Raw genomic sequence first — 26,798 nt, forward strand, 5'->3', positions numbered from 1 at the left:
CTTCATGATGAGCAACATTCACTAAGGAACCATCTTTCCAACCTTGCTTCCTTTTTAGAATGACAGGGTAATCCTTCTTCCAATGTCCCATCTCCCAACAGAACGCACATTATTCCTTGGCCAATTTCTTCTGATCAAAATTATGATCTCTCAATTTTGATCTAGAGTTGTTACCACTAGATTTCTCTTTCTTTTTCTCCTTATACCTACCATGGTCTACAGACCTCCCTCTTGTCACTAATACTTCTGACTTCGCCCAGTTACCATCGCGTTTATCCTCTTTTCTGTACTCATTGTTGACCACCGCTGTTGTAACATCTGTATACTTCAAAGTATCCTTCCCATAGGTTATCGTAGTAACAAAGTGCTCATATTCTCCAGGAAGCGAGTTCAAGAACAACAAAGCTTTGTCTTCATCACCAATAACCTCTTCAAGATTCGTCAAGTCTGCAAGTAACTTGGTGAAATCATTCAAATGCTCAGACATAGAAATACCCTTTCTCATACTGAATCGATAAAGCTTCTTCTTCAAATGGAGATGATTTTGAATACTCTTAACCAGATACTTCTCTTCCAACATCTACCACATAGTCTTGATCGAAGTTTCATTCATAACTTGGTACTTTATGTCTTGTGCCAAACATGACCTAATTTTGTCACAAGCCCTTTTATTCATCTTACTCCAAACACTATCATCCATCTCTTCCGATTTATCCTCCAACACCTCGTCCAAATCGAGTTGACACAGGGCATCGATGACCTCACATCTCCACATGTCGAAGTTGTTTGTGCCCGTAAATTTCTCGACTTTGATCTTAGCATTAGAAAATATCATAGTTGTGTTACCCTTTTTTCCACTTGCTGAAGCAGTAGAACTATTTTCCGATTCATTAGAATTCACCATAGTTCTTTCAACCTTTTATAAATTAATAACCAAACCAATGAATCAAGGTAAAACCAATTACCTTAACTCTTGATGAATACCAATAAGCAAACTTTGGCACTCTGATACCAATTTGTTGAGTTGCGCAGCCAAAAAAAGGGTTTAATACGAATATTAGCTTTACGAAATAATGAACAAATCATGCATAGAACAAGAGCACACACACAAGATTTGTAGTGGTTGGGCAAATTGCCTACATCCACGTGCAAATGAAGAGGGATATTATTGATGATATGAAAGATTGCAATTCTCTCAAGAACCAGAAAGAGTTTATGTTCTCTCTATCATTTTTTCTTTCTGTTTTTCACATTCTATTTTTCATTTTTTATTACTTATTTATAAGTAAATAAAATCAATCGACAATAGAGAATGAGTTTCCTATTAGGAAATTTATTTATCTCTAATTCGGTCTTGAATCTTAAGTCCATCGCAATTCTGATTGAGCTATGCTTCAACATCAGATTAAGCTACGTTTCAGCAGCAGTATCTTGAGCAAAAATTGTTCCTCCAATAGGATTCTGATTGAGCTACATTTCAGCAACATCAACTATAGGCTTCTACGTTTCGGCAACATCAACTACGTTATCTTGAGGAGAATAAGTAGGAGAAAAAACAGCAACATCAGATTTAGGCTTCTAATTAATAGCGTGGCTGAAATCCTGTTCAATAGTATGGGTGACATCCAATAGACTCTATTCAACACCACCCCCTTGTGGGGAAGGTAGCAGGCATATGTATATGAACAAGATTATTATAAAATAAGCCAATAAAATGAAATGAAAAGCAAACTGAATGGTACTAGGTCCATGAAAAAAAAAACTGGGAACCATCCTTGTATGTGACTTGTTTGGCATCTATAACATTTTCTTCAACTATCTGATTAAACAACATGGCATTGAAAAGAAGATTAGAAAATCAACTATAAATGTAATAATGTACTAAAAAATTTATTGTATGAAATGGTACACGTGTTTGAAGGGTTTTGTTGGGTCCATAGGCTTAGACACAAAACTAAGAAATATGGTCCCCAACTAATCAAGTAAGATAATTGTTTAAATTCCTATTGGGCTGTATTTAAAATATCATTAGCTAAGATGATAGAGACAAACACAGTACAATTCTTCGATCCCAAAATCCAAGACAAGAATATAGATACTGAGATACAGTTCTTTTAGTATTTCCATCATGTGAACTTAAAAAAACTTTGAAGTATGAAGGATTTATCATTATGTTTAGAAAATGATCAATTAATAAAATGAGAATAAGAAACTTGCTAGATTGGGCATTGAAGTTCCATGTTGTAACCTTTTTATTATTGTCTCTGCCTTGGCACGTTGATATGGTCAATGTCCTTAAACATTAATAAGCACATAAATGTTAAATTTACATGCCCCAAAATCTTTATGATAACTCTAGTACAATTCCATATACTCAAGTCTCCAATTAGAAATTCTCACACACTACATACAAGAGATTAGGATTTCAAATGGTACTTCAACTTTATCTTATCTGTTGAAAAATACCAAAAATTTAGTTTGCAAGGTTCATTGTCAATTAGGTTGTTTTTAGCCAAGGTGAACATTGGTTATATCATAGGCAAATAGGACATCTACTTCTGATGCTTATTCTAGCATTAGTTCATTTCTTTCCAAATGGATCTAGCTATTATTTAAATTTTCCCCTTTATGTTTGAATATTGATTCAAATTTTTGACCTTGTTTCACTGAGCAGGGAATTCAAACCCTGTTGTCAGTATAGATGGTGTTTTAACTAAACTTAAGCTTGTATTTTGAAACTAGAATCCATGACACTATTAGTATTAACCATTCACTATACCTTTAGAAATTAAGGGCAGGCATTATGATGTCTCTCTTCTTCAGGTTGCCATGAGTGTAGATAACATTGTTACTTCTAGAGCAAAGCCATTGTTTTTCCTTGATTACTTTACTACAAGTCATCTTGGTGTTGATCTTGCTGAAATGATAGATGTCTTTTTTTTTTTTTTGTGGATAAGTAAGTTGGATGCATTGTTCTATTCTCGTACATACAATGCCTCTTATCACTTTGGATGAATGGTAAGATGTTTTCCATTTTGATAGGGAATACAATTCTCAATAATTTGTGAGGAACCTCCATTTGTTTTATGGGTCTTGTTGTAAATTATGGTGGTGTGGTATTTAAACTTTTAAGTACTTCTTCCTTGATAGCTCTTAGAAAAGAAAATTAAAAGTTTGTTTCTTCTTCTTTTGTATAAAAGATTCTAAGCTTGCCTTTGAAGGGAATTTGAATGATTTTTGTATGTTGATTTGATCTTGGTCTGAGAGTTTTCAATTTGTTTCTAAATGTTAGTGTATCAAATTGTTAGTCTTGCTTGGTAGTGATCGGAATGCATGATGCTTGTAAGTTGTAATCGACAAATGAGGGAAGGTCGTTGACTGTGTCAAACAGTTTGAAGGTATTTAACTTGAACTATTTATTTAGAGTGCTATGTTTATGTTTATTACTACCACTTTTTGAGTTCTTTGTAGAACATAAACTTGTGGTAAACTCCAAGGTGTAACTATGGAGAATCCTTTGGACTAATCAGTTCTTGATTCTTCCCATTCAATTAGTTTTAACAATTATTATTCATTAAGCTAGCAGGATTTATTCAAGTTCTATTATATATGAGTTTTCACGTTAATAAAATTATTCAACTCAAAATTCAATATGTTTTATTTTCAAGGTCTCAAAGACCTCTGAAGCTAATTTCAGATCCCAAAACCAACAATAAGACGAGGCTTCAACAGAAACTACCATTATCTAATTAATATGACGTAAGTACAATAATTTTGAATCCCTTAACATAGTTTTTAAATTCAATATAAAGTAGCAATTTAATGATTTCCACAAACTAGACTACTAGAAGTCAAATGGTTCAAAGGATGTTTCGGTACAATTGAAACTTGAAGCTTCAAAGAGGAAAATTCCATGAAAGATACTAACAAGCCGAGAATGGTTTGTCCCTCCCTTAAGTCTTCAAATGGTTTCTTTGTTCTCTTACTTTTAAGTTACGTAAAAATTTTTGTTTCTTATTAATACCTAAGAAACAACGAACAATACAGGTAATGGAGTTGAGTGATCTTCCTAAGTAAGATATGGTTCACAAAAGTCCACATATGAAAACTGGCAATCACCACCGACCTTGGGTCTTAATGGACGACGATAATTGCCCCCATATTTTTATAAGTTACTTTTCACTTTTCAAAATCTTCCAAATATCCATAATTTCATTTCTATAAGTTATGTGGCTTATGTATACATGTGGAATTATGTTATTATGATTACATGTTAGAATATTAGACGAGGAATCATATTCATTTTCTTTTTATTCCATATTTTCATTAGTTTGTTTGCAGAGAGAGAGAGAGAGAGAGAGAAACAGAAAGCAGGTCCAAGGTTGACTATATGATGAATGGGCTTGGGAGGGTGCATCAACGATTGGCGTCTTGCATATCAATGAGAAGTAGTTATGTATTAATTTTAGTTGAACAATTTTTTTTATTACGTTGTTTGTGGATTAGTTGGTAGTGCTGCAATGATACATTTTATGTTTTGTATCAAATTGGATTTGATGTGAATTAAGTTTCTTGGGTGGTCAAGATTTAGTTTATATGAGTGATCTTTATTTTATGACTTTTGTTTGTTTTTCTGAATTTTTTTACTGTTTCGTTTGTTGTGATTAGTGAATTAGAGGACCGTCCTATTGTTTGTTAAACCTCCATATTCGTAGGTCATTGACTATGAAATCCTTTCATTTTTTTAAAGTTTATCCTCCAATACTTTAGCAATTCAGAACCGTCAAAAAAAAGTTTCACAAGAAAATATTTGACAGGCTGAGGCCATCAAATATGGGTTTTTTTCACGTAATGTATGGAAGGACTCTAAGCACAGACCGAAGGCTTGTATTTATGATGTATTTAATAATGATAGAACTTGAGTTCAAAAATGTCCAGACGAGATTCCTCTTGAGTAGTTGTTCACACTGATTGATTTTTGAAATTTTGAATTGGGTCAGGTATGTTTTGTGTAAAAGAACTTACTTTGTTAACATTAAATGTTGAGTTATTAATTAATTAATTAATCTTAATGTAACATCAAAGTACTACTAATCGGGAAAATCGTTCCCACCAGATGATGCTTCATACATCTAGTTCGAAGAGTTTCTCACATGTACTTCATGAAAGGGTATATCAATCCTATGAATATTTTATTAATTATAAATATAATCACAATTCTGTTTGATATATCAATTACGTATGTAACTATACTGATCACTATTCTGTTATTTTCTAATATGTGAATAAGAAGAGAAAAATCCAACAAAGGGTCCACTTAGCCAAGTAGAATTATTTATTAGGACCTAAACTAATGATAATAACATGCTAGTAGATGATGTTGCTACTAAGAAAATTGTTAATACAATTACGTTATTTTTGAAAAATGTCAATTATATACTATAATTAATTATTGTCAATAATTGTTGATTAAATTAATTAAACACATAAATATTTTTGTAGGATGAGATGAAAGAACTCATAAAAGATTTACCACCTGACTCCTAAAACATCATCGGACTGAATGACATATTTGTTAAGGTCATAGGGCCCCGAGAAACCTGACCTTGTTCATGGGTTTGGCTTGGGTCCGACTCCAACATCAATGTTTAGATCATCTTCTAGCTAAGGTGCCTCCTCATCCACAGATACTGAGGAGCTTATCACTTTGAAGGATAAAGTAAAAATTTTAGAAAATCAATTAATTGAAATGAAAAAACAAAGAGAAGCTGATAAGGTCAAGACTATGTGACAAAGAGAATCTGATAAGGAGGCACATGAGGACCTCAAACATGTTTTTTATGGGAATGGAATGATTAGTAAGTATTTATTCTTATTGTTTAAGTTTTATAATAAAGTAATACAATATAATTCATAATATATATATATTTTCCAGTTCAAAAACTCGTACTCGGTTCCACCTAACTCTTCTACCCAGCTTTCGAAAGATAATTGATTTATCATAATTTTTAAGAGTTACTTTTTTAATGTCTTTAGTAAACTACTTTGTTTTAAATACTAAGTAACATCGATAACTTTTGGGGTTTTTTGAACTATTTTAACATAGGTAAGAATCACTTACTGCACTATATTATACTCTTTATTTTGAAATGTCTAAACTACAAATACACTAGTATGTTGGTGTAAGACTTCATACACTTTCCCTAACTCATATCATATTTGTTGCTTGTTAGTACCTCATATTTTTTTTTTATTATTAGTATCTCATATCTCATATTTTATGTTTCTTATTATATCATTGTTTTTACTTGTTACAAATTTATATTTGTTTTGCTTATTCGGTAAACTTTTTTTAACTCTGCCAATGTAAATTTAAACAATTTACATTACTGATCCCAAACTCGGATACAAATGGAGGGAGAAGGATGAAGCAAGGAGTAGTTCGCTTGATGCACCTGGCCAAGAGGCAATTCTTTTATATAATTTGAAATAGAAGTTACTTTACTATTAAAACAATAATGTTTTAAAAAATTTACTATATAATCTGAAATAAGTATACTTATTACTAACTACCAATTTTTTTTTTGCTTGTTGAGAAGTTTGAAGAAAAGTTGACGAGAATGTTAACTTGCACAGAACATTGTCATAGTTGTAGTTGGCACAAAATATTTTGTTGGAGAGGTAATATTTACACGTGTGTCCATATTATGTTAGTAAAGTCGAGTATGAGAAGATAGCATACTTCACTTGTAAAGATATAAAGCATTATCATTTTGAGATATAAACTCGATGTACCAGGCTAGTAGTAATAAGAACAATAGATTCTAGTAGGACCACTTCAAAGAGCTAAAGAAAGTAAACTAAAGTATGGAAATCTTAGGGAGGTAAATTTTAGAGGAGTTCATTGATAATTGGAGTTACTTAATTCAGGATTAAAGTATGCACCGTTGTTAGGTTGACTGTGGTTGTGATCCATTCTTATATTTTATTCTTTACATTTCCTTCTCATATGGAAATCTCTTTCCTCCAATATAAAAGTTAGTTTTTCTAATAAAATTTGTGTAGATTGAATATATATTAGGTCAGGTTTAACAGCCAAAGTTTTGTGTTATATGGGCTAAAAGTTTCGAAATGAGCTGAGCATGAATTCTACGGTGAAGAGATCATTCTCACAAAAAATCAGTCCATTTCGAAACTTCTAACCCCATCAAAAGTGGTTTATAAACTGATGGTCTACAAATCTTCAACTTTTCCACAAGTCATTAAAACACCCTCTTAATTACCATAACAATCTTTCATTTAATGAAGCTTTTGTACAGGGAGTTCAACTTCCAAGTTAGAAATACTACAATCCCATATATTTAGATCATGCTAACTACTCACAGTCTCAAAGAAGAGATTCACTTCGGCATTAACATGGTTGGACTCACTACGTAAAAATTGAAAAATTCGACATAAAAAATTAACGGACCAAGGCCCACAAATTTTAGAAAATGAATTTTGACGGTCTAAGACCATCAAAATTCTGGATATTCCCAGATTTGATGGCTTAGAGCTGTCGAATTTCTCCCATCCTTCATTAATTTGACTTTTTTGACCCATCGAACAAAAAAAATTTGACAATGAAAAATTCAACGCCAATTCGACCCTTATCTATCGAATTTTATGAAATTTGATGGCCTAGGGCCGTCAAATTTTGGCTTTTTTTGCATTGTGACTCATTGTCTCCCTTTTATATGCAAATTTCAACTTTGTTCTTTTTTTCTTTATTATTCGTCGATATAAATTAGAAGGCATAAATAACATAACTCCATCAGAACCCATAAATGATTATAATTGATCATGTAAAACAAAATCTTTCCTACACTTACTTGTATGTGATTTATAGATGTAACTTTATATTTCCTATTAGATTTTAATTTTGTGCACAATAATGTTGCTTTTTCCTGATCTGAAGTTGATCTCTTCATATAATCTCTATATGATAAAAAGACATTTGGCCTTTTATAGATTTGTGCAACCTAGGATAGTTGGTGGTTAATTGAAACGGGACTTACCTATAGTGCCTTTAGTCCTACAGGTAAAACCCAATTGTAAGTTGATTTTTTTCTTGCTTTTTTTCCTTGTATCTTTGTGTTCTTTTTATTATTGGTTTCTATACTACTGTCATTCTTGTACTTTTTTTATATGGTGTCATCTTGTACTTGATTAATCCAACTTATATATTATTGCTAAAAGTATTTTCTTTGCCGAGGCATCTGGGTTCAGTAGTTGATTGGATGGAAAATCTAGCAATATTGTTTTAGATGGGCAGTTTGAAGAGCAACTAGAAGCAGTTAAAAGGTGTGATTGAAATTATTTGTTCTTTTCCAACATTTTTTTGGTAGATGTTATAATGCTGCCATGACCCTACAATGGTTGTACTCTGTGTTCATGAATGTGAACCTTGATCCCTCTATCAAGCAACAAATATGAGTGCTTCATAAAAGGCATGACAAGGCCTTTTGCCAGGTATGGAATGACTAGTTAGCACATGTTGCTAGTTGTCCATGATTGTTGTCATTTGTGTATGATCTCTTAGGTGCTCATTTCTGAAATGATTATTTCTACCAAAATATATACAAAAATAAACTGTGGTTTAAATTTCATTTCAAGCCTTGTGTAAATAGAAATTTCAGTATATTTATTAGAAATAGGTTAGAATTAAATACAATGCTCATATGTTTACTGGTAAAAGTTTATGATCTCAAAATCCAATCATTTCTTTCATTCATAGGTTTTGGCAGAGTTCATTCTTGTCTCAGAAACCATTGTAGCAACAGTAATAATAGCAGGAATTGTTAAGGAAGCCATTACCATTTTGGTATGATTTATCTCCCCATATCTTGATCATTAAATTTTTGTAAAATTTTCGAGTACTTTTATATTTCCATTGGACCCTTGGACTCCCTATGCTATTTGTTGCGGCCCTGCTATTTGCATGCCCGTATGTTGCATCTAAGATCTTAAATCTTAACTTGTGCAATGAAAAGATCATTATGGAGCATAAGGATTTAAGTAAATCTTAGTGTCTTTTTCATTACATTTGTTCTTCCATATGTGGAATGAAGAGATCAAGGATGATGTACCCATAAAATTAGAATTGAATGCTTAAAGTGGATGTGTGCTACTTATGTTAATCAAATTAAAAGAAAGATTAAAAAAAAATAACAACACAGGGTGTTCTTTATGGAATAGAATATAGTATGTCATAGAAGCAACATCAATAGATTGAGTGTAAGACTAAGAAAGATATATTTAGAAAGACATAAGCCCAAAAAATGTGGATTGAAATAGTAAATATTTCCACATATATGTATATTTTAAGTTTGAAAACAAATTCGAAAGAGAGTCAAGTTAAACATATTATAGCTCACCATCTACATATTTGTTTTTGTGCTACAAACCATATTGGAGATGTTATTTCCCAAATACTCAAGCCATCATATATGTCATTGATTCAAGTGGCATTGATAGGCTGATAATAGCCAAAGAAAAATTTCGTGCTATCTTGGAGGTATGCATGTATATGGGAAATTGATTGCTTATAATTTACTTTTATCAAGTAGTGGAAAGAGCTACTTAGCAAAGATGTTGCATGATCTTGAGGTTGAAAATGGGGGTGACATACCGAATTCATTCCATGGATGATTATTTCATGACTGAAATTGAAAAGGTGAGCTACTAGTTTTCCATTTGTTGTTGATGTTTAACATATATCCCACATCTTCACTGATGAAATTCTTTTTGTGATTTCTCTCGAATGATTCTTGTGTTTTCGTTTATTGTCTAATGTTTTAAGGTTGAGGAGAGTGAGACTTCTAAATTCTTTGGTTCTGTTAAAGGCGAGAAAAGAATTACAAAGAAGGTGACGGAGTACTATTATGTATAAAGCTGAAATGGAGAAGGTGATGTTAGCCATCCTTTCCAAAACCCTCCTTATCTTCTTCAATCATGTTTGCAAAAAAATCTCTATTATCTTCCTTTTATTTGTCTTTTTATATATTTCATTTATTTGAAAATATTTAAAATTTCAAGCAAAATTCTGAATCAAAATTCACTTAATTGTTCAATATTTTTTTCGTCGTTACTTATTAAATCTAGAAAAACGATGGCCATAGAATGTCATTTATGGCGTCGACTTAAAATGATTAGTCTAATTAGTTGTTAATACACGACTATAAACAATAGTCTTTTTTTTTTACTGTCGAAGACAGTTATTTTTGCTGAAATTTTTGGTCTGTCACAAAGACAAAGCAACTCCTTTCAGAACGACTATTCTGGTGACGTTTAGAGCAATCGTTTTTTTTTTCAAAAACAACTGTCATGGGCTTGCACAGTATGACGTAGTGAGAGTATATTACTCTTTAATTTAGGAAATAATATATCCCATAAATTAGAAAATTAATCAATTTCTCAATCCTTTTATAAAACTAAATTTGCTTGAACCACCAAGAAATTTTATTAAAATATAAACATGCAATTTAAAAGAAATGACTTTTTTGAAATAAAATTTCCAACAACAATCTCTATCTATGTTTTTTTTTTTTTTTTTTTTTTTTTCCATGGAATCTCCTAAATGTCATTTTTTTCATCAATAAGTTTAAAAAGTAGATTCTGGATGTCGATATTATTTTTTCCTAAGCTAACAAAAAAATAAAAATAAAAATCTAGATTTGAAGCTTAAAATGTCATGTCTTGATGCAGAAAATTGTCGTAACACATCTTTTGACCCAGAAAATCCACTTGAATTTGACAATTACACCTTGTTTGTTCAACATCGACATTGAATCATCTCTTTAAGAATAAAATTTCGTTGTACTTTAAAGCCATATTGAGTATATTAAAAATTATAATAAGAGGTTGAGGGAAATTTAGAAAGAGTGCACTTTAGGGGTTAAGGAAAAAAAATGGGTATCATATCCACTAAGTAATTTTCTCATTTCCATTTCAATGGTCAAAGTTGGTGGGGAGGGGAGTCCACCATTGTTGAACATGTGCTATTTTTAATATTAATGTATTGCGACCTTTGACTCGAAAAATAATTAAATGGGACGCTCTCTACACAAGAATATTTCAAGCAGGAAAACTTTGTTCCTATAATATCTATCTAAGTTTTGATAGATATGTTCTATAGTGCTACGATGCTTAACTTTTTGGAGTCCACTGACCTTATCGATGCATTAAACATCACTCAAATTCGGCTACTTCGGACCATTCGATTCAAGCCCATTTTATAAATGATAATTAATTAATCAAATATTGATTTATGATATTTTTTTTCATTTTGAAGTTATTTTCAAAACTAGGTTCAAATCACAGGATAGTGGGGGAAGAATCCCTAGAAGGATAATCAATGAGTCCACCATTGTACCATTATTTCAAAAATCGTCTGAGACAGAGATGATCAGAGAAATCATATTGGTGTTGTTCGTAGACACCATCAACGGGTCGGGTTGATCTTCATCTTCTTCAAGACTGAAAACCATGCCTCCTACTCCTACAACTTAATTAGTTCCAATCTCAAAGAATATTTAGATTGTTGTGATATAGCCAGTACCAAGCTTTAGGATAGGGAATTGATGGCCGAAATGATCAAAGAAAACAGATTTTATGTTAATCTTTAGGAAACATATTCTTATTATTTCCATATCATAAAAAGCAATTTTGACCAAGAGAATGGAGTTGATCTTTGACTTAAAAAAGTAAAATCTTTTTGAACTCACTTCATATTTTTCATATATTTTTTTTTTTTGTGGGACATCAAGAAACATAATTACCTCTTGAACCGTGATAATCTCACTATCCCATGTGAAAAATTCAATGACTATCCTGACGCGATAAGTTTGAGAACCATAGACCTGCACTCCACAGGATATACATTTGCACTTTCCCATAAAAAAATATATCGCGAGGGAATCATGTATCCCAAGAAACACAGATCTACAGTTTTCGAATTTGTCACGTCAGGTAGTCGATTGAGTATACCACGTGGGGTAGTCAAATTATCAAGATTCTTACCTAATAGATCTCGCAGGAGTGTTTTTAAATACACCTTGAGTTTTGGGGAATCTTAACAACACATTTATTAAAATCGTTATAATGCCCCCTCATCATGATAAATACGATGAACGCAAATCATCGAGATTGACAATTCTTGATCTCAACAATTTGAATCATTGATCTGCATATTTCATATTGAAATGCTGAGATCAACAATTGTAACAAGGTAGATCTCGACAATTTGATTGTCTATCTTGATGATTTAAATTCAATTGTCGACATCAACAATTTATAATCTTTTATCTCAACGATTTTAAAAGGTAAATTTTAACTTTTGGAACAAAGGTTGATATCAATTATTTGGATGGTTGAACCCGTCAATTAAAACGGGATAAGATACCATTAATTAGAAAGAAAAAGAAAATTACTAAATCCACCGTCAAGTTACTGTGGAACACCAACCCTGCAAGTTGCAATAAATAAATTTTCTTTTAATCTATTTTATATTAAAAATATATATATATTAGACACAATTCATGACGCGTGAGCAGAGCAGAGTTTGGTCTCTCCACCATAGAATATCTTCATCTTCATCTTCATCTTCACCTTCACCTTCTTCAGCCTCACCATGGCTTCTACTCCGTGCGAAGTTTCTGATTCCACCATGGACATCGTCCAGAAGCGTCTCATGTTCGAAGACGAGTCAGTCGATCCTCTCTCTCTCTCTCTTAATTGATTCATGTTGAAATCTTCTCTTCGTTGGATTCGCATCTTTCTTTCTTTTTTCCATTTTTATATGATGATGATTGGATCTGTTTCTCTTCTTCTCGTGGATTTTAATATCGGTTGTTCGGCTCGGCTCGTCTCGGCACCCACCGACGAGTCAAATCGTCTCGGACGAGTCAAAACCTTGAAACAGTTGAGGAATAGTCACAGACAGAGAGCTCTCATGTCTGGAAAAAAAAAACAGAGGTTGACTTGAGACCTCTGAAATGAGAAGATAAAGCATCTCCAATCATGTTTTTAAATCTCGTCGGAGACCGAGACGACTCGTCCGAGTTGTCTCGGTATCCTCCACCAACGAGACGAGTTGACAAGTTGTTTCAAAGACATGGTTTGTGGTCTCGTTCATGGTCGAGACGAGACGCCAAAACGAGTTTTAAAACCATGTCTCCGATGGAGATGTTAAAAGGTGCCATGGAGGCACCTTTTAAGACATGCTAACAAACAAACTTGTTCTTTTCATGTACATGTAAACTTTTAGTCTAAGATTTCTTTTTCTTTTTTTTAATATTAAAAATTGATTGAATTGAGAATTTTTTAGGTTTAATGTGGTTAGCTAAAGGACAGTCTACTGTTAACTTGATCCTTAACTTCTAACATGTTTAACACACTTTAACTAGTCCATTGGAGCACTTAAAGCAAGTAAAATTCGTGGGTCTGACACAAATAGACCCAATAACACATCCATTGTGGATGCTCTAAAGAATAACAAATAGAAAATATGGGTTCAAAATAAAAAAATCTTGCAACCACTTGATCGATTGATTTCATCATTAGAAAACAAGATGGCTCGGTCTTTGCCTGATATTTAAACCCATGCTTCTTCTTCATTGTCCTCAAATGATTTCGTTTTCTTGACTTATTGATTTTTCATTGCAATTGTCTCTTAATTATCACTTGTGTTTCTTTTCTATTTGTATTTTTCTATTTTTGAATAAAAGAAATGTTTTGTATTTAGGAGATTGATCATCTTGAATTGATCAAGGTTGGGTTTCAATCAACCAAATCTATTATAAATTTTGTAATCATTCCTTCGGGAACATTGCAATTCTTTTCATCTTGTATATATGTGTTTATTTCGTTTGTCGGTCATATTTGTCCCCCATTTATGAATGTCAGAAGAAAAGTCTATCGAACGATTTGATTTGAAATACGTAATCCATATCTTAGAATCATAGAGTGGTGATTGTATGTTACACCCCCCTATCTCTAGGCCTTAACTTTCACCACCATTAACACCTAGGTGCTTTTGGTGTATTGGTTAGGTTCTTATCAAATGGTATTAGAGCCAACACCACTTGTCGGCATCAAACCTTGAAAGAGACTACCTGGGCCCCGCCCTCACCACAAACATCGTGGTGGTGTGCTACAACCACAAGAATAAGAGCCTAACTTTCAGTACCGTTACCACCTATGTGCCTTGGTGTATTAGTTATGTTTTTATTGTCGTAGTTATGTAGTCTTATGCCATTTTTTTGTTTGTTAGAAATGTTGGGAGAGGGATCGTTGACCTTTTATGCTGACTAAAGCCTCATATTCTGGAAGTAAGTGAACCATCCGTGATTAATCAAATGGCTTGGACCACTTTGAAGGAATGTTGGTGGGTAGCTCTAAGCCAATTTACTAGGTCTTGAATTAAAAATGAACTTGAAGTGTAGGCAATATTTCAGAGGATTGAAAAGACACAACTCTTACTAGTGCTTACCAACTGCCCTATATATTGCATGGAATAGGAAATTCATGGTCGTGCTCTAGAAAATTAGAATAGTATAAGAACACTGATCTGGCATTTTTGAGAGTTTAGATTGAAAGGAGTTGTGTTTATTAATTTTCAAGGGCATCATTGCAATTCCACACTTGGGTGGTAACTGGTAACTGGTAACTGGTAACAAGCCTAGCATAGGACACAAGTCCTGTTTAGTTGATCAAATAAGACAAGTGATATTGGATAACACTCTTAAAGGAGTTGTTCAAGAATCGGTAAGAGGGGCTGCATTTTCAGTCTTGTTATCTTTGTTCAGTATTTAAATCAATGTACGTAATAGAGACATGAACGTGAGTGCTAATTCAAGGTGCCAGCTTGCTAAGTTGGACTTCTGTCCATGAGTGTTGATATCACGATTTGTGTTCAAAACCTGCCATTGCCTACTAATTACTAACCACTAACTTGCTTGCTTAGTTTCTTATAAAAAACCAAAAAGAACATGAGTGAGTAGTGTCAAACTACTGCTTCTAACACGTCTATACACCTTATTCCTTCTGAGGGTGGGAGGAAGAGAGTATTTAAAATACTTTTAAGTTCATCTTAATTGCACAACATAAAGGCAACCACTAATTTTTTGGCGTGGTGATAAATGAACATATTTAGAATACATAAATAATAATTGAAGAAAAAAATATTTGATTAAACTAATTTTCAAATACTTAAAGAGGTATTTGAATAAACTAATATTTGTTTCAATAAAATACCTCAAAGTTGTTTTTTTTAAGTATTTTAATTTTTCCCTTCAATCAGTTTTTTGTCACTTTTCTATTTTCATGCCTTTTCTCGTTAGAGTCTGCTTCCATTTATGATTGTAATGAAACTCAGAGCTTAATATATGACATTCAAGATCCATGTACAAACCCTACAATTTACATGAGTATTATTATCTAACCTCTCCATTCTAAGGTTCATTTATTTCAACAGAAAAAAAATAAAAATAAAAAAAAAGGAGGAAAAATATAATGATATTTAAGAGTTCTAATAGTGCTAAATTCAGTGATTTATTTTTATAAAATCCAACGAATTTTGTAATTGAAATTGATAACAAACCAGTTAGTTGATCTCTTTTGCAAGTAATAGAAGGCTCTCTTGAATCAGTTGGTGATTGTTATTGATGGTTTTGCTAATGTATATATTGTGGATGCTAAAAAAATTGCTCTACTTCTTGATTGCTTGTTGGATCTTCGAGCTCTTGGGTGTGCCTGCAACACAGCCCCTTTGACGCTCAAGTCAAGTAAAAAGAGAAATTAATAGAGTAAAAATGCATGGGTGTCTAAAAGCATATCTTTGATATATTTGATCCCCTATTTATAGAGAAAAATACCAGGATCTCCTTTAATCTGATTTCCTTATTCTTTTTAAAGGTAAATCTTGATTAGGAATGTATCTAATCAAGATCCTTTCCTTATTCATTCTCTTTTGTGTTGGAATCCTTTCCTATCCAAGATTTTGAGTTATTGATATGATCAGATCCCTGATTTTTGGGGATTTGGGCTTACCTGCTAAATCGGTAAATCTTTTCTGATGTTTCCCGACCAAGGAGTTAAGATAGGCTTAAGCCAACAACCTAGTCAATTGAGTTATTATCACTTGGATTTAGGGGTAGATTTACATTGGAGGCTATGGGGCACTTGCCCCCACAAGAATTTTCAAAGTCTATGGCTTAGTGAGCTATTGCTACAGATTTTAGCAAAGGATAAACAAAAATCTGCCACTATGGCCCCCATAAGAGGTAAATTCTCTTAATTGTCCCCACAACTATGTTTTTTCACTCTTAGTTGGCCCACACAATTTTTTCTACTCTTGGTTGCCCCCACATAGACAAAATCCTGGCTCCGCCTCTGCTTGGACTTAGTGTTATTTGGTCGGATTGTGTGGGTTAGCTCGTGTCCCCAGGTGACACGTGTCATCAACACATGGTTTACGAATTTTATTCTCCACAATTACCTGCTTTCAAGGGTTGGGACCCTTATCCAAGCCCCTCTAGAATACTTTCATAAAAGGCAGGTGGCATACGCCATCTTATCCTTGGGCTACGCCATTTCTTCTTACATTTATGAGGTTTCGAGGATAGCGCAATGAATATGCATTGCCACGTGTTCTTTGACTGTTTCGTCTTTAGAGCATGCTAGTCATGATTGCTACGATTTCCTAGTCGTCAACTTCAACATCTATCTTTCATCATATCCAATGTCAGCGCATTTATGCCCTATGCCATGTGGCAATCCACCATTATTATAAATTTTTTTTTTCCATGCCTTTATGTGTGGCCTTGATTTTTTGCATGGTAAGGAGGGCTTTTACAACACATTATTACCTCCATTCCCCAAACATTTTTGACCGTTGATTCATGATACTAATCTCGAGGTATTGCCATGATTTCCTAGTCGTCTACTTCAATGTCTATCTTTCATCATTTCCAATGTCAACGCATTTATATCCTACGCCACGTGGCAATCCTCCATTGTTTTTTTTTTTTTTTTTTTCTGCATGCCTTTATGTGTTGCCTTGATTTTTGCATGGTAAGTAGGGCTTTTACAACACATTGGTACCTCCGTTCCCCAAGCATTTTGACCATTGATTCATAATACTAATTTCTAGGTATTTTTACTTATAAATACCCCCTTCTTTCCTCTTTCTCACTTTACTTGTTCCATTTTCCCCATTTCTTTTCTTTAATTTCTTTCTTTCTTTCTCTGTTTCCTCTATTTTTTTTGTTTTTTTCCTTTCTTTTCAACCTCTTTCTTCTCTATTTTTCCTTTTATTTTCCCGCTCTACAATCTTAGCAACCTTGACGGTTATTTTCTAGTTTGCTTCCATTTTGTGCCCCAAAAACCTAAAACTAGATGGCAAAGGAAAAATCATACATTCTAGTTACCCTCCCATGTCTGAGATCAAAAATGTCTATGGTATTCTTGGAAATGTGGGGACTTCCTTTACTGAGAAGCCCATGTTCTTTCAAGATCTCCTCTCAAGCACCACAATGATGTATAAGGAGAAATTTAAGGCATGACTCTAAGTTCTGCTTAATCGGTTGACTCAGGAAGTTACTAATTTTAATAGAAGGGCTCCTATCCAGATGAACGGTAATTTCTACTGACTCATCCAAATTATCAAGCTCATGAACGAGCAGCTCGATTGGACTCAACAACTCGGACCGCTAGATATCAAGGCCCAATTCACACCCTTAAAAAGTGCCCTAATAGGTCAAGATACTTTTATTTGACCAAGAGGAGGGGGAATGATCATTTTTTCTCCCTCCTTGACTCGGATAAGGATTGGTTCCTATATCCGATCAAGCTTACGGGGTCCTGGGAGCATGGAGCCGAGAATACAGATCCTCCCTTGACTTCAACACTTTTAACCACTAAGGCAAGGTCTTTTATATTTTTTAGAGTTTACCATTTACTTTTCCCCAATCTTTTTTGTTTTATCGTAATTAGTTTTTTTTTACTGTAGATCCGTCCAAAGATAAGATAAGAGAGGTATATGTCCAAGTCACCAACTTCTTAGTTCGGGAAGTTATTTCCAAGCATCATGAAGTAGAAGGAGAAAAAAAGGATGAGCAAGAGAGGCGTTCTTCCCTTGAGGCAATTCCTTCAAATCCACTTCTCCAACTGAGCAATGAGTTTGAGGATTCCTTGAATGACTTGATCCACTTCTATTCCAAGTGCTCTCCAGCCACTGATGATTCAGAGGTCTGGGAGAGGCCTCCTTCTAATGCATTTACCCCACCTACTGTGTCAACCCCTTTGTTGTTGTTGTCGACCGACCTCCCTTTAAGAGGTTGAAGAAGACTACTCCCACCAAGCAAACCTCCAATGGGGTGGTTTGACCTCCAAGCCTTCTTCTAAGGCTGGGATGACCCCCTTTTTTCCACTACTTCTTTTCTACCCCCAATATATCTTTCTCTCTTCCCTGTTCCTCAGGGTTTGGGTCCATGCCTATTGACCCTCCAACTTACCCCTTATCAGTCATGCCTTCTATTGGTGATCGCCTGATCGCCAACCAAGACTATGTTGTCTAATGCTTGGACAACTAGGGTTGTCTTCGAAGTTTCCTATTTGGCCCAATAACATGGCATTGGTGCCTTGGAATTTTGGAGAGAACCTTGTGGGGTTCTACAACATTGCTTGTCAAGCCATCGCCTTGGTAAGTCCCCAACTTTATAAACTTTATTCATTTTGTTTCATATCGAAATCCCTCAACTTACGACCTTCCTTCCCTCTTGCAAGTTCGACATGCCCTGATAGCCATAGGTCAGACATGTATTTATATATTTATGGGAAGCGTTCGGAGGCCCTAAAGAGAGCCAAACATATTTCAAAATAGGGGTTAGGAGTTTTGGAATGGGCTGATTTTTTGTGAGGATGATCTCTATGGTGAAGAATAATCCATACCAAAAACAGCCCATTCCAAAACTTCTAACCCATACATTGAAAAAATGTTTGGCTCTCTTTAGGGCCTCGGAACGCCACCCTATATATATATATATATATATATATATATATATATATATATATATATGCAAGCCAACTATATGGCCAACGTGTTTTTTCCTATATGGGTTAGAAGTTTTGGAATGGGCTGATTTTCGGTGAGGATCATCTCTATGGTGGTGAGATCATCCTCACCAAAATCAGCCCATTCTGAAACTTTTAACCCCAGTTTACAATGGAGATGATCCTCACCAAAAATAACCCCAAAAATCGTGGAACGTCCATCTTTTGTAAACCACTTTTCATGGTGTTCGAAGTTTCATAATGGGCTAATTTTTTGTGAGGATGATCTCCTCACAATAGAGATGATCCTCACCAAAAATAAGCCCATTCCGAAACTTCTAGCCCATATTTTCAAAACACAGTGGCTATATCGTTGGCCATATAGTTGGCTGGCAATCCTGTCCCTATATATATATATGCATATGTCTTTGATGTCTCCAATTATCTCGTCTATAAAGTCCATCACTGTTGTATCTCGCTCATTCTTGAACCTATCATAATCGATAGCTCATTCGATTAGGTCCATCAAGATTTCTTCCAAAAACATGCAAATTGGGATTGTGCTGCTTGAAAAGAATTCTCATTGTAGAGATTTTAAATGAAAGAAGATGGAGATCATAAGGCATAGTGTGCGGACTAAGATAGGTTTGTAGAGATATTAAGAAAGGTGTAATTTTTATTAAGGAAAACTAAAATAGTAGTGAAGGAAAATGAAAATATAAGAAGATTAGGTTCAGCGATGGCATAGTGCCATCACAGAAGAGGAGCGGGAGCACCAAGATTGTGTTCAGTAGAGCTTAGGTTCTGATACTATGTAGAAAACCAAACTTTATTGATAATTCATGGGTGATTATTATATGAATCCTAATAGGTATTTATAGCTATTACATCAACCAAGATATAGAAGTAGCCTAATATAAAAATGCTAATTATCTATAATTCCTAATATATAAAAGCCAAATTGATATTGCTAAATATATTATTCTCCGTCACAATCTTTCTTTTGTGATGAGATACATTGACAATGATACATTTTATCTCATGCATTGTATCCCCTTAACACATGGTTACTTGCAAATTGCTCTTCAAATCTACAAGATACGGATCTAATAATTGTCTAACTTCCATATTTGTTGTTATGGATTTAACATTTTGTTCTCCAATTTTGTGCAGATGTATTTTAGTGGATGAGAATGATAATGTTATTGGACATGATTCTAAATACAACTGTAAGTTGGAGTTTCACATTGCACAAATCACTTTGGCTTTTTTACATCACTTGAATATTTTCATTCATTTGATAAGCATACACTCTACTTGTGCTACACTGTGGGTTTGAGACTGTTGCCATTTTGCACTGCCACAAACTTTTTACTATTCGAAATCATTTGAAAATTTCTCTTCTGTTTTCTTTTCTTCGTAAATACCACTCTCTTTGTAGTTTTTATTATTTGAAATCACTTGAAAAATTCTCTTCTGTGCCTCTAAACTCTCTGTTTTAGAGGAACATGCAGCTGTAGTTCAAAAAGATGAACATTCTAGTACACAATTTTACCTAAGACTGTAGAATAATGGTTGTATCTAATCTTTATGTTGATTTGAATTTACGCTAGGGTCTGAAGAAAGAAAAGATAAGAGGGGTACAACCACACTTTTCTGTCCCCCCCTCCCCCCTCCCCCCTCCCTTAACTTATATTTATTTGAGAGAAGGAAAAAAAAGGCTACACTTGTCCCCTTAATGAGTTAATAAAACCAAAATGACTACTCTTCCCATTTACTTTCTACATTATTTACGATTCCCAAGAGTGTGGAGGTGAAGTTGGACAGGATGTTCAAGGAGTTCCTGTGGCATGACAAGGATAGGAAAAGTAAGCCTCACCTGATGAGCTGGAAGAGGTTTTGTATGGCTAAGGAGGTTGGTGTCTTGGGGTTCAAAAAGATGGGGTGGTTGAATGGGGCCTTGTTGGGGAAATGACTATGGAGGTAGTCTGTGGCGTAAGGTGATTGCGGCTAAATTCTTAGAGGATAGGTTTGGTTGGAGAAGTAGTGGGACTAAGGTTCTGTTTATGTGTGGATTCTAGAAGGGGATTCTTCAAGTTTTACCGCAGTTTCGAAAAAGAGTAATCTTCAAAATTGCGAGGGGTGATAAAGTTAGGTTCTTTGAGAATTGAAATCACCAAAATTTATGGATCATTCCAACAACTAATGAATTATTATAAAAACACTTTTATTTCTTATGCTATAACAATCCCAAGTTTCACGATCAAACATGACTGATCTACTTTAGAGGGTTCAAGATCGTTTCATATAAGAGAAAGACTGCATGCCTTTAAATCTAAAATCCCTTTAAATTAGAGAACATTTAACAACAGGCATAAAATTTATGAATTAAAATTGATGCATGGATAATAGTGAAAAATAAATTTCAAATCTTTCTTAATCTCTTAACTAAAGATTAATGCATTAGGCTCTGATAACACATGTTAGTAAAATTAAAACTTTACATCACTTCAATCTGTGAACTTAATTCACAGAACACCAGGATCTTGCATCAATATATAGAAAGAGAAAATTAAAATTAAAGATGCATATTATTAATACCATATAACGGATGAGAAACTTTAAGAAGAAGACAATCTTCTTGCTCTTGATCTTCTATTATCTTCTCTCTTAGATGCATAGGAGGATGAAATTTTGCAGATGCAGTTTGAGAGAAAATAGGGGCTAAGACTAATTAATTTACAGTAGCTCTAAGGATGCAAACTCATCAAGGAGTTCAAAAGTCACACGCCTCTACACAGTTCCAAGACAAACATTACATGATATTAGATGCACTGACCCTTCATGCCTTAAGTAATGACCACTTTCACTGTATTAGGACATACAGGCACTCATGATTATATCTTTGCTCATCTGATTTGATCAATCTAACAAAACATGTGATCTTGGTAAGCCCGCAAATAACTGAAAATTCTAACAATTTATACTAAAAGAATATCACTCAATGTACTGTTACATGCTTCTTTTTCCTAAAATTCTTGTGTTCATTTTCTTTACAAATACTTCTCACGTCCATAATGATGGCATTGATGTGTATTTTTCTTGATGGTAGCCTATTTGCTTGGTCTCTTCATTGTCAACTGGTCTGCTTATGTGCAGGTCATTTAATGGAAAAAATAGAATCTGAGAATTTGCTACATAGAGCTTTTAGTGTGTTTCTGTTTAACTCAAAATATGAGTTGCTTCTTCAGGTACGCTGATATTTGTATACCTCAAAAAATGAGGGGAGTACTATTAAAAGAAAAAAAAAATGGAGGGAGTACTTAAAATATAGAATATCATATTGTTTGTTTCATCTTAGTCTATTTGGAGGAACTGCATTTCCAATTACACGCAAGATCTTGTTTGATCATATTATTGCTACGTGCTTCATATCATGACACTTATTCAGATAATCTGGTTTGTAGCATGTAAAATCTTTTCTAATTTCTTTGCTAACTTGTGGTTATAACTAAATTACAGAAATTTGACTAACCCCCTGTTGTGTGAGTGTGTGCTTGTGGGTGCATGCGTAGGCCTATAAACAGATTTTTTTCAAACCGAATATAGGTATATCCTAATTTGAATCCAAACAATATATATATATATATATATATATATTTGGTATCAGAATTCGAATCCAACAGATGTAATGAATCTTTATTTGAATTTGAATCCGATTAATTTATTGGATATCTGATAATATTCAATTTGAAGCCCTGAGTAAACTCAGTCTTATGTGAGACCAATAAAGACTACTTGAATACCCTCATCTTCAAGCCCATAACTAAAACCTTAGATTTTTCCCCTCTAAACCAGTCATCTTCAACCCATTGATTTTTCATCTTCAAAACCAACCATCTTGAACCTATACACACTATGCACTGAAGAATAGGATTTTGGGGGAAGTAGAAAACAATGAAATCTTGGGAGAAAAACAAGTTGACTTCTACAAAGGGTTGGGGCATGGTTGGAACAATGTGTTGAAGATCAGATTGAATATGTTAAAATAAATTTTCCCTGGAGGTGAAAAAAAAAATTTGAAGATGGTGGATTTTGATATAAAAATCAAAATGTCATTCGGTTGGAGGTCTAAGATGAGAGAGGGGAGAGGGAGGATCTTCCTTGGTTGTTGCCGAGACATCCATCGGAGAAGTTGATCAATCCATGGAGCTTAGAGATGTGCGTGTGTGTGTGTGTGTGTGTGTGTGTGTGAAACAGTATTTAAAAAGAAAAATGTTCTATCTTATATGATATAATAAATATCATTATTGTATTTACTATATAATAAATTCAGATTTGGATATTATCTGAATGGATGTGTTACTATCTGAATTCGTATTTAAAAACCATTTGAATATTAAAATTCATCTGAATCCAATATCCAAAATTTTCTGGCAATATCTAATTTTTCAAATTCATAGGGTCAAGACTATGGACTGCAACTTTAGTTAAGAGTACGCATATATGGAGTTTGACCGTACTCAACATTTAGACCAGCCACGCTTTTTGAATGTTGGACAATCGAGAAACACTATTTTCATATACAACGTGTGGTAGAGAAGAGGGTATTGAGATGTATGAATGGAAATACTGAACATATTCATGAAAATGCAGTTGCCTCAGTAAGTGATAAACTAAGAAAGTTGACTGAAATGATTTGGTCATGTGCAATGAAAGCCGATAACATCCCAAGTTAGGAGGGACATGCAAATTGAAGGTTCTGAAACAGAGAAAGACCAAAGTAGATGGATTGACGTAGTGAGTGCAGATTTGACTCATGAAGAGACTAACTTTACATGATCCGGCCCTAATCTGCTTGTGATTGGTCCATCATTCTTATAAATTGTGATTTATAAAATAGAGATATGATGAACTGTTCTGTACTCTTTCATTGTAGCAATTTCGAAATGGATCTCAATATTGACATATGATCTACATCTTCTGTTTCCGTGACAGCAACGGTCTGCAACAAAGGTGACATTCCCTTTGGTGTGGACAAATACCTGTTGCAGCCATCCCCTATATCGTGATTCTGAGCTTATAAAGGAGAACTTCCTTGGTATTTTCTTTTTCTTTTTCACCCATTAAGTAATTTCTGAGATTCAGTTTCCGAGCTCTTCTTAGCAGTTATGATTTTCTTTGAGATCTTTTGCCATGCCAACTTTTACTAAGACCACACCAATATGGGTGATTTCTTTGCAGGTGTAAGAAATGCTGCGCAAAGGAAGCTGTTAGATGAACTTGGCATTCCTGCAAAAGATGTGCCAGTTGATGAGTTCACTCCCCTTGGACGCATGTTGTACAAGGCCCCATCAGATGGAATGTGGGGGGAGCATGAATGTAATACTGATAACTTGATTGATCTTCTACGTTTGCATTATTGTGAACATGAAACCCTAGATCAAATAACGAAAACAATAAAAGATAAAATATAATGCATAAGATTTGGAAGTGCCTATGTCCATTGTAGAGGTGAGAACAATTCTCTTATCTTTTTAGAAAGAAATTACTGCCTCGATTTTATTCCAAAACCTCTCTCAAACCTAATATCCCAAAAACCTAGTTTCCTTGTTTGAGATTTTTTTTTATGCTAGGCAAGCAAGGTGATTAGTTGTCAATGTGAAAGTGGGTTCAATGGGGTTGGAACCTAGGTCATGGGATGAACTCTCCACACACCATGTTCGAGATTACTCCCCCACAATCCTAAAACAAGTTTCAAGTACATATGTATACACCTAACACACTGAAATTCTAAAATTGCCCGTGACCTCAAATTTGGGTATACGTGCTCATTAATTACATCACCGGTGATCAATCACAAACTGGATTCAAAGCATGTATTACAACAGTTTTAATATACCATTTGTAATATTTTGTTGACATCTGATCCTGTGTTTTAATTTGCAGTGGACTACCTACTCTTCATTGTCCGAGACGTTAAAGTTCATCCAAACCCTGATGAAGTTGCCGACATTAAGTATGTCAGTCGAGAGGACTTGAAAGAGTTATTGAGGAAAGCAGATGCGGGTGAAGAGGGTCTGAAGCTATCCCCTTGGTTCAGACTTGTTGTGGATAACTTCTTATTGAAATGGTGGGATCATGTCGAACAAGGGACACTTGATAAAGCTGCTGACATGAAAACCATTCACAAGTTGACTTGAGGAGCTGCTAGCTGTTCAAGTTAATTGTTCTGTTGTAGTAGCAAACTTGCTTCAATAAATTGGTGGATTACTCTATTATTTAGTGTTTGTTCTTGTGGAAGAGTTGTGAATCTTTTTGCCGTGTAAGATTGTGATGCATTTGGATGGACCCGAGAGTTAGTGATTTGGATTTGGGACATGGGTTCTGTGATGCCATGATACTTGTCATTACAATTGTTAGATAAATGATTACTCATTCTACTTTTATTGATCCCATATGATGTTTTACTATGAGCATACTTGGGCAAATGTGAGTACGATCGAGATTTGTTTCTCTGGAGTACCAAAAGGCGAGCATGACATGACATGACATGACATCATATGAGTATAAAGAAGCAATTATGGAACCCCAAAAATAAACTGCTCAAACCTAAATGGGGTTTGATAGCTTCTTTATGCTGACCAAAACATCATCCTCATTCTGCTCTCAAACATTGATGCAAACTTTCCAATGGTTGGTTAAGTCAGCAAAACCTAATAATGTACCATATCTTGGAAGAGAGAGGTACTTAATAGGCATAAATGAACTATATAAGTTCGGTCCTTTTGTATTTTAATCAAAAGGATTGAAGAGTCTGTGAACGATAATTACTAAAGACCATCAAAAGCTGACCTTATTTCGTCAAAATAGTGAATCGATAGTAACTTGGTTTTTCTCTTCCAAAACATTACCTCAAGACGACGAGATTTTAAACCTTGGTCGTATAGGTGTTTTGAATCCAATTCTCTTGGTGTTTTAAATTATAATCTCACAAGTGGAATGGTTATTTTTAGCAGAAGTGTCCTGTATAGAGGAAGTCACAAGCAGAGGAAAAGAGTGCAAACCACAAAATACAAAAGGGTTATTTGCTAACAATTCCAAGAAATACAAGAAGTCCAATCTCTCTCTATATAAAGATCGCCAACCCATATAGAAGTTTCAGAATGGGCTGATTTTTTTGTGAGGATGATCTCCTCACTGTATAAATCATCCTTGCCAAAATTCAGCTCATTTCACAATTTCTAATCCATATAGGACAAAATGCATATATTTTTTTAGTGGTCCATTGATCCCAGCTCCAGATATATATATATGGGAACGGATCAACAGTCAACATTCTAGACAAAGTTTTATCTTATATGACTAAAAAATTTCAAAATGGAATGATTTTTTGTGAGGATGATCTCTATAGTCGGTAGATCATCTTCACAAAAAATCAACCAATTCTAAAATTTCTAATCCTATGAAAAGTGGTTGCAAACTAATGGTAAAAATTGATGGTTCAAAATTTTTCATCTTATAAACTAGGGTTAGAAATTTCAGAACTTGTTGATTTTTTGTAAGGATGATTTTCTCATCATAGAGATCATCCTCACAAAAAAAAAAAATCAGCCCATTCCAAAAATTTTAGCCTATATAAGACAAAATGTTTTGTCTAGGATTTTGTCAAAAGATGCCACCTATATATATATAAGGGGAACTTT

The 26,798-nt window shown here is 34.1% G+C and overlaps 1 protein-coding gene across 2 annotated transcripts; it reads left to right on the forward strand.

The window, feature by feature from the left end:
* The first annotated feature begins 9,844 nt into the window (after positions 1 to 9,844).
* Positions 9,845 to 25,550, forward strand: LOC147382507 (isopentenyl-diphosphate Delta-isomerase I). Of its 2 annotated transcripts, none has more exons than XM_086427596.1 (6): positions 9,845 to 9,947; positions 20,266 to 20,321; positions 22,252 to 22,343; positions 24,091 to 24,193; positions 24,337 to 24,474; positions 25,042 to 25,550. In XM_086427596.1, exons 3-6 carry the CDS (start codon positions 22,260 to 22,262, stop codon positions 25,293 to 25,295), a joined length of 579 nt encoding a protein of 192 aa, XP_086283722.1. In that variant the 5' UTR covers positions 9,845 to 9,947; positions 20,266 to 20,321; positions 22,252 to 22,259; the 3' UTR covers positions 25,296 to 25,550. The 2 variants fall into 2 exon arrangements, with proteins under 2 accessions (XP_086283722.1, XP_086283721.1); XM_086427595.1 differs by lacking the exon at positions 9,845 to 9,947 and adding an exon at positions 12,566 to 12,744.
* Positions 25,551 to 26,798: the final 1,248 nt, after the last annotated feature.

This window comes from Akebia trifoliata, chromosome 16, assembly GCF_017979445.1.
Source record: "Akebia trifoliata isolate Shusen 1 chromosome 16, ASM1797944v1, whole genome shotgun sequence".
Classification (NCBI taxonomy): domain Eukaryota; kingdom Viridiplantae; phylum Streptophyta; class Magnoliopsida; order Ranunculales; family Lardizabalaceae; genus Akebia; species Akebia trifoliata.